Consider the following 9,294-nt stretch of genomic DNA (forward strand, 5'->3'; position numbering starts at 1 on the left):
TTATATCAGATCCTCGTTATACATGCATGTATCTAAAGGAGAAAGGAAAAATAAAAGAAAAAAGTAGAAAGAAAAAAAAAAGAAATTGTATACATATAAAAAAGAAAAAAAAAATTGTATGCATAAAAAAGAAGAAAGAAGAGGAAAATGACAGAGAGATAGAATTGTAAAAATAGTAAATTGAATGGGTCCTTTAATAAATAATAAAATATAATATGATTTTTGTAAATGTGAGTACGCCCTCGATAAATTATCTAGAAAAAGGGAGTGGTGGTGAATAGTCAAGGGACCCGGAAACGAACGGTTCAAAAGGATCCTTCTCCAAGAACGATGCGTTCAATTGCACCTGGCCGTTGAACCGGATCGGCACGGATTCCATGTTTGCCTACGACAAAAGTGAAGCCCGCCCTCATCTCTCAATGTCACCCTGCTACGCTACAAGACATATTGCAAAATGGTCGCCATCTCAAGCCGTGGGTCATAGAAGGATCCACGTGTCACCTCCGTCGGCCGTCAGTGGAGTGCACTTTCCAGCCCGTGCAGGCCATCAATGAAGAAGTTAACGTGTGCGGTGGAAAAGCGCCTTTGTGTGCAAATCCGGTGAACGATAAGGTGGGTTTTGGAAACTCGAATTGCTGGAGGCCCTCAAATATATAAGCCACCGAAACGGCCACTTCGCTACAAAACAAAACTGTCACGGAGCGAGAGAAAGCGAAAGCACCGGATATTTGGATCGCTCGCTCCGCTCCCTCCCTCGCGTCTCCTTCTTCCCTTCTTTTCCGAAGAGGAGCGACGGTCTCCTCGTCAGGTGAGATGGCGTCTTCGTCGATCCCTTCTCGATCCGCTTCATTCCCTCGGGTAGGATGCATTCCGAGATCGCCATTTTTCCTTTCATCCACCACCTTCGTCGTCCCGGTCGTCTTCTCCGCCGGGATCCGTAGAGGGTTCGGCAGCCGCCGCCTCGGCAGACCTATTTCCGTGAGGAGCGTCAAGCAGTCCGTCACTGATGGTGGTAAGATATTTTGTCCGGCCTTCGACCTACTAGTTCGGATTGGCTTTTCTTTTTCCCTTCTGTTTTACATCTTATACTCCGGACGACATTGCTTTGATTTTTTGAGCTTTATGAACTGTTGAATTTGTCTTGTAGGTGCACCAGGTTTCGTGATTGCAGATGATGCCGCATCTATAACATCAAGTATAAAGTATCATGCCGATTTCACTCCCTCATTCTCTCTGGAGAGTGTTGATCTCTCCAAGGCTTACTTTGCTGCAGCGCAAAGTGTTCGTGATGCATTAATAATAAATTGGAACGCAACTTATGAGCACTATGAAAAGATGAATATGAAACAGGCTTACTATCTTTCAATGGAATTTCTTCAGGTTCAATGATTAATTTCACAGCTAGTATTGTAAAAATTCAACTTGTATTTCCATGCTACTGATTCTTGTTATCCCTTATTGGCAACTTTAGGGAAGAGCACTATTAAATGCAATCGGTAATTTGGAGCTAACCGGCCAATATGCGGAAGCATTGAGTCAGCTAGGGCACAATCTTGAGAATGTTGCCGAGACGGTCAGACGAATTTCTCTACTCTTTTTTTTTTTTTTTTTTTTTTTTTTTGTTTTTGTTTTGGAAATAGATCACAGTAGTCCTACAAGTGATTTCCTTATTCTAGTTTTAAGGCCTGTATTTTCTCATTAACGTCATATTGGCACATATTTTTTTTTTTTTTTCTATTATACATATCGTTGCCTTGGGAGCTGATTACAAGGGGCTATGTTTACTCTCTTTACAATAGATGTGTATTGAGTCTCTCTTCTTTCCTACATTATAATTTCACGATTTCTTGGCTCGGGTCAATAATCTTATCCAGGAACCAGATGCCGCACTTGGGAATGGTGGTTTAGGACGTCTAGCCTCATGCTTTTTGGATTCCTTAGCAACTTTGAATTATCCTGCCTGGGGATATGGGCTTCGTTACAGATACGGCTTGTTCAAACAGAACATCACAAAAGATGGACAGGAGGAAGTAGCAGAAAACTGGCTTGAGGTATATCTCCTAAACTTGCTTTTATGTCATCTGATTCATTTCCTGTTCATATGGTTGTCATTTTATTTCATTCTATAATTTGTTATAAATCCTAGTGATTTTCCCACATATTTTTGCTACAGATGGGATATCCCTGGGAAATTGTTCGATATGATGTCTCATATCCTGTAAAGTTTTACGGGAAGGTGGTTATTGGCTCAGATGAAAAGAAGCATTGGATTGGTGGGGAGGATATTGAAGTTATTGCCCATGATGTACCAATTCCTGGATACAGAACTAAAACCACAATTAACTTGCGTCTCTGGTCGACGAAAGTGCCATCAGAATGCTTTGATTTGGAAGCTTTTAATTGTGGAGAACATACCAAAGCATCCGAGGCACATGCAAACGCCGAAAAGGTTTCCGGTCTATCATATCATTAACAGATCTCTAAATGTCTAACTTGCTATTCATGTAACAATTTTCCATGCATAATGATCAAGTTTAGGATACTATTCAATTAGATTTTGGATGCATATCTTTTCAAATGAAAATGGTGAACTTTCTTGAACCATTTATTCATGATATTCATTTTTAAGACTGCTCAATTAGCTTCTTAAAGAGCTTCTATGTCCTTGTTTATATAGTTTCTCCGCCTGATTGGAGTTCAGTATTAGTTAATATTATCATTTTAATCACAAAGGAATGTCTGTAGAGGAACAGTTACTAGTATACTAGTGTGTTTTTTGTTCATTAAAGCATGGTGAAGCACAAGTGCATATATTATATTTTGAGGAATCCACATGCTAATGATTACTTTCCAGGAGATATTTGTCAAGATGCCTCTTTGTTGCATACATGTTTCTGATGCATGATTTTTGAAGATAACGATTCTTGATATTGCAAGGATGTGTTATTCAGCTCTTGCTTGTGTTCCTATCCTTCTGTTTATATTTTAATTGATTTCTAAAGATACTTCAGGTTTTACTGTGTTTGATAATGATGCTTAACACATTAGTCATTAAACAAATATCCACTGATCAATAATCTGCCTGATACAGATATGCTATATATTGTATCCTGGAGATGATTCTATAGAGGGTAAAATTCTTCGGTTGAAACAACAATACACACTTTGTTCGGCCTCTCTTCAAGATATTATTGTGCGGTTTGAGAAGAGATCTGGAAGTTCTGTTAATTGGGAAGAATTTCCTGACAAGGTTGCAGTCCAAATGAATGATACTCATCCTACTCTATGCATCCCAGAGTTAATGAGGATACTGATTGATGTGAAAGGATTAAGCTGGGATCAGGCCTGGAAAATCACTCAGAGGTATTTGGCTGCGTTTTCTTTCAGTTCTGTATTGTGTATATCATGATTTTATTTCTCTGCTTCTAAAAAATTTTCAAGAACTGAACCAAACTTTTTTATTAATAAAGATTAAACCAAATCAAAAGTTGAGTTTGTTTTTTTTTAGTTTGAACAGATCAGATATCTGTTAAGGTAAGGGATTAGATTTGTTCACAATTGTTTGGTACCTAACTGGCAGTACTGATTTGTACTAGCCCATGCAGTTAGCCAGCACAGTATAGTTTTAAAGTTGTGCTTGCCCTGTATGGAGTATTATATGGACTGGAATTTCAACCTTGCTTGTAGTAACTTGTTCTACATGCTAAAAGGAAGGCAAAGTCATTTTTGCTCAGTTTTGAACTCCTTTTATTACCTTCTCTTGAAATGACTCTTTAGTAAGTCATGTTTCTTCCTCAAGGTTCTTTTTCTTGTCACCTAAAAAGCTTTCTATACAATGCAATTTTCCAGCTAGATTAATTCTTCTCTTTTTGATTCAGATGCTAGAGTTAATCACTGAGCTGCCACTATCATGTGTTGCTAATTATTGCTTGCTAAGCCATTTTTTTTATAAATTGCATTCTGATTTCCACTTGCATTTTCTAGAACTGTTGCATATACAAACCATACAGTTCTTCCAGAAGCTTTAGAGAAGTGGAGTTTGGAGTTGATGCAGAAGCTACTTCCACGGCATGTGGAGATCATAGAGAAGATAGATAACGAGGTACAATTTGGTATGCCTATAATTTGTTATGTAATTTAGCACTAGATAATCCCCATTTAATCATTTTTTACATTGTTTTCATTGATATAAACAGTTGCTTAATGACATCATTTTGGATCATGGAAAGGAAGATCTTGAGCTTTTGGAGAAGAAACTCAAAGATATGAGAATTTTGGACAATGTTGACTTTCCAGATTCCGTTCAGAAATTGTTCGAAAAACCGAAGAAAGAGACCAGAAAAGGGAGCCTGGAAAAGACCTTGGTAGAAGCTCCTGCTCCCCTTCAATCTGAGAAAAAGCTTCAAGTGGAAAATTTAAAACCGTCCAGTGTTTTGGACAATAAAGTAGAATCTGGCAAAAAACTTTCTGACAAAGCTCAGACAAAAACAGATTTGTCTAAAAAAATCAAAGCAGAGGAAGAGATTCATGGAGAAGAAGAAGAAAAAAAAGAAGAAGAAGATGAAGAAGATGATGATGAAGAAGAAGAAGAAGAAGAAACTCTTTTGAAATCTAATCCGAAGTTACCTAAAATGGTTCGCATGGCAAATCTCTGTGTTGTCGGTGGCCATGCAGTGAATGGAGTTGCTGAAATACACAGTGACATAGTTAAGCAGGATGTGTTCCAGAACTTCTACAAGGTAAATATTATATAATGTAAATGTTATTTTAGTTCTTACTTGATGCAAAATCAGCTAATTCAATCTAGTTTAATCTAATGTTCTTACAAGTGATTGTATAATGAGTATTATCATCTTGCAGTTATGGCCAGAAAAATTTCAGAATAAGACAAATGGTGTAACTCCTCGTCGCTGGATTCGTTTTTGCAATCCTGAATTGAGCGGCATATTAACTAAGTGGATTGGTACAGATGAATGGGTTCTCAACACGGAGAAGCTAGCAGATCTTAGGAAGGTAACTAATGGTCTGGCTTCTCTAAAATTTGGCTTTATTTTATTCAACCCTCCACTGATTTTGTGATGATTTATTATTAACTAGACATGTATTCGTTATGCTTATATCAAACTCTTATATTGAATCAGCCGTTAATTAACTATTTTGAATTGGTGACAGCAGGAGAAGTTAACTAGACTGTATCTATACTGTCATGCGCATCTGTTTTGTAGAATAAAAACTCATGTGCATCATCTTTACAGTCAGGATCTATTTTTCTTCCTGTTAAATGGCGGTAGCACAGTTTCATAATCAACTAAAATACCTTTAGTCAACTAGTACTTATTGTAACCTCGTTGCTTCAACCTTCTGTTCCAACTTGTCATGTTCTGCAGAGTGCAAACCCTCAGATCTGTCTTTGTTCTTGTTTTACATTTTAATATCAATCTTTTGGACAAATTTATCAATCATTAATTCTTAGGAAAATACTTATTTTTTCCTTCCCATGGTAGATCATAGTAAAATTAAGAAATGGTCCAACATATTTTTGTCTTATTTCCAGGGCCTTACATTAACTTTTTTAACTATCATTATCAGTTTCTTTGTATTCTCTAACATATGTATACAAATCTTGACAGTTTGCTGACAATGAGGACCTCCATTTGGAATGGAGAGAGGTTAAAAGAAACAACAAATTGAAAGTTGCTTCATTTATAAAAGAGAAAACAGGATACATAGTCAGCCCAAATTCTATGTTTGATATTCAGGTTGTACATATGAAAAAAACAATCCTGTAATTTCAAGTTGTTTTTAATCATTAGCTTACAAAGCTTGCTTGCTTTCTTATCAGGTGAAGCGGATTCATGAATATAAGCGTCAACTATTGAATATCCTAGGAATTGTCTACCGTTACAAGAAAATGAAAGAAATGAGTGCAAAAGAGAGATTATTAAGTTTCGTACCTAGGGTCTGTATATTTGGTGGGAAAGCTTTTGCTACATATGTTCAAGCTAAGAGAATAGTTAAGTTCATCACAGATGTTGCGTTCACAATAAATCATGATCCAGATATTGGAGATTTACTGAAGGTATGTTTAGCCAAATGTCGGTTGAATCCTGATCATATCTCCCTTTGCCATTAATTCTATACTGTGGGAAAAATATACCCTGGTTTTATTTCCAGGTTGTCTTTGTTCCTGACTACAATGTCAGCGTTGCTGAGAAGCTCATACCAGCCAGTGAGTTATCTCAACATATCAGGTAGTTCTACTCCCATGATCCAGTTTTCTTTGTGACATGTGAGCTATATTTGGTGAATAAGCTCCATGTTGTGATCCGTAGTCTTTCTACTTGCCACAACTCGAAACCATTATATACAAAAAAAATTTCTCTCATTTGCGATGGTGATTATGAGCGGCATTGAATTGGAGATGTTAATTTAATATCATTTATTATCCAATTTTGTCAATTTTCTTGAACTCAATTGGGCACAACCTTGTTTTCTATTTCATAGCACGGCTGGCATGGAAGCAAGTGGAACTAGCAACATGAAGTTTGCAATGAATGGCTGCATTCTAATTGGAACTCTGGATGGAGCCAATGTTGAGATAAGGGAAGAAGTCGGAGAAGATAACTTCTTCCTCTTTGGTGCTCGTGCTGATGAAATCGCCGGTTTACGGGAAGAAAGAGCAAAGGGAAAGGTATGAGTGTTTTCCTCATTGGGAAAATTCAAAAAAAAATGCCCTGTGTTTAGAAGATTTATAAAATCTACTATACAAAAATATATTATAAAACTAAAAAAATGGGTTTTTTTTAAAAAACCAAAAAAGATGAAAATTTTATTACTTAGAATATATTTAGAATTATAAAAAAGGATAAATATAAATTTTAAAGTGTCATCCCCATATTTGTCTAAATATGGGTTGCCTTGCATTTTGCCTTCTTTATTTTAGTTAACTACAAAAATGTTTCCATATTTGACTAATTGAATAAGCTTATTGGCCCCGACCTGCTTACAGTTTAAATCAGACCCACGATTTGAGGAGGTGAAGAAATTTGTCCGAAGTGGTGTATTTGGAATACATAACTACAACGAGCTTATGGGATCCTTGGAAGGGAATGAAGGATTTGGTCGTGCAGATTATTTTCTTGTTGGCAAGGACTTTCCAAGTTACCTTGAATGCCAAGAGAAAGTTGACGAAGCATACCGTGATCAAAAGGTAATGAATCATCAATGTAACAATTCTCTACACTCAGTCCACATAATATGCCTGCCTGTTTTGCTGAAAATTTCTTCAGTTCTTGCGTCTCGTTTTTCTTTGCACAATTAATTGTTTTTGAAAGTACATTAAATTATACAATAGAAAAGCCCGCTTGAGTTTATGCAAGCATGTAGACTATGGACAGGACTTGCCCGGAGTGATATCTGTTTTGCTAATAGTTCTAAAGCTGTTTCATTTTTTTTTTCAGGGATGGACAAAAATGTCAATCTTGAACACTGCTGGCTCCTACAAGTTTAGCAGCGATCGGACAATTCACGAGTATGCAAAGGCAATCTGGGACATCAAACCTGTTGTAGTACCTTGAAAAAGAATCTGAATCTTTCATCTCTTTTTAGAGAAACCTACGTCGCCTCGCCCAAGTTCAAATAATGGGAGTCGTTTGTTGTTGAGAAATAAGCTGACGTATTATCATCCTTTTCAGCTTGCATTTTCTTGATGTTTGCTTAGAAAGGACACGCCGTATCCTTAAATAAAAATGTATTCAGGAATATTTTCCCCAGTTCTGGCATGGAAAACTGTCCGTTTGTAAATGTATTTCCCAATTGCAAACTGCTCATGTTCTTTTGGTCGTATATTTCAATGTGTTCCACGAACCCAGTACGTTGGGATGAATCATGTCTTGGGGTGCGTGTAAGCCTGAGATGGGTGATGCTGCTGAACAATTGCTACTCTTACTGCCACAGATCCAAGTAGGTTACTAGAAGCTCTCAGGTCCTGTTTCTGAACACTCCTATGTGTAAAATTCCAACCAATAATTTTGATCTCACTGATTCTCGTAGGATCCACCGGTTGCACTTCCCCAGCTCCCAAAGCCATGCATGGCTGCCCTCGTGCTTCAAGAGCCCATGAGTGTTGCCGGTGCAAAAGGTTATGCGATACTGCTGTTGACATTGCTCGACTACTTGCTCGTCCAATTTAGCCATCTAACATCTAATTTTTGGTCAATCTTGTTTTGTTTTGTGTCCGTGAGCTAAAGCGAAAGAGATTGCACTTTGTTTAGCTAACCCCAGTCGTATGCCCTCGCGGAAGGCCATTGCTCGTTCTTGAATAATTGGACTGAAACCTGCATTATTGTCTAGACTATGACGTTTAAATGGGCCTTACTAGACTATTCGGGCTCATAACAATCCCGGCTTTCTTCCTTAGGACTCCCTATCTCCTCGATCTTGTTTCCTCCGGCGATGGCACAGGCCGTCGTCAGATCCGCGTTGCGATCGCTGCGGCAGTACGTCAAGAAGCCGTGGGAGAGAGATCACGGGTTCCTGCGCCGACCCTGAATATCGCTCCGCCCTTCCCAAGGCCACGGAGTACCGCCGCTTCTGTCCCGCCACCGCGCCGGAGAAGGTCTGCGTTCCCACCTCCGAGCCCGAGACCGTCTTCGACATCAGATACTACACTCGCGATCGACGCCGCGACCGGCCCCCCGTTCGACGGACCGTCATCAGGAAGGCTGACGTCGAGCGGATCATGGCGGTCGAGACCTTCGGCCCCGAGGATTTCCCCAAAGTCTATCTCACTAGGGCGGTTGAAAAGGACGGAAACGCTCATGGAGGTGGCTATCAGAGGTAATTCAGGTGAGATTCCTGCACGCAGCGCTCGTCATCTCCTTTACTTTCGCAATTGTGGTTTCTCTATTCTCGAACTGTGGTTTGTTCGAGATGGTCCTATTCTTATCAAATGGATGCATTTGACCTTTTTAGACAGTTTGCAACAGATTCTGATCAATTCTACAAGTCCTTCATGTGAATTACACATTCCAGTTGTCCCACCTTATGTCCATATAAGTGGAGGGAAATGAGTACTACATGAACTTCTGTTCAAAAATCAAAATCATCCGGCAATTTATCAACTTGAACATCATTTTCACGTCAACGAAGGTAAATAGCAGATGATCTTATTCGCACATGTAATTATGCTACTTGATGAGTGTGATTGAATTAAATCCAAATTCTGGAGAAGCATGTAGAAGGCCAAGATTTTAAGTTAAGAATATGAGTATGACTCATAAATTATGTGCTCCT

General features: G+C 38.5%; 1 protein-coding gene and 1 pseudogene across 1 annotated transcript; both read left to right on the forward strand.

Annotated features, from left to right (window-relative positions):
* Positions 1 to 681: 681 nt before the first annotated feature.
* On the forward strand, positions 682 to 7,845 carry LOC122045177 (alpha-1,4 glucan phosphorylase L isozyme, chloroplastic/amyloplastic-like). The gene is made up of 15 exons (XM_042605285.1): positions 682 to 1,012; positions 1,148 to 1,380; positions 1,472 to 1,573; positions 1,875 to 2,051; positions 2,174 to 2,449; positions 3,092 to 3,363; positions 3,985 to 4,102; positions 4,197 to 4,739; positions 4,861 to 5,013; positions 5,631 to 5,759; positions 5,843 to 6,079; positions 6,175 to 6,251; positions 6,505 to 6,691; positions 7,010 to 7,210; positions 7,461 to 7,845. The coding sequence occupies exons 1-15, from the start codon at positions 814 to 816 to the stop codon at positions 7,575 to 7,577; spliced, it is 3,021 nt and encodes a 1,006-aa protein (XP_042461219.1). The 5' UTR covers positions 682 to 813; the 3' UTR covers positions 7,578 to 7,845.
* Positions 7,846 to 8,356: 511 nt separating this feature from the next.
* LOC122045178 lies at positions 8,357 to 9,294 on the forward strand (annotated as a pseudogene).

This window comes from Zingiber officinale, chromosome 2B, assembly GCF_018446385.1.
Source record: "Zingiber officinale cultivar Zhangliang chromosome 2B, Zo_v1.1, whole genome shotgun sequence".
Classification (NCBI taxonomy): Eukaryota; Viridiplantae; Streptophyta; class Magnoliopsida; order Zingiberales; family Zingiberaceae; genus Zingiber; species Zingiber officinale.

What these genes read in the sequence shown, in the direction of transcription:
- LOC122045177 (XM_042605285.1), top strand. Translation starts at nt 814, where the DNA reads ATGGCGTCTTCGTCGATCCCTTCTCGATCCGCTTCATTCCCTCGGGTA. An exon ending in AGCTAGCAGATCTTAGGAAG is followed by an intron (nt 5,014 to 5,630) that starts GTAACTAATGGT and finishes AAATCTTGACAG; the next exon opens with TTTGCTGACAATGAGGACCT. An exon ending in GAGTTATCTCAACATATCAG is followed by an intron (nt 6,252 to 6,504) that starts GTAGTTCTACTC and finishes TCTATTTCATAG; the next exon opens with CACGGCTGGCATGGAAGCAA.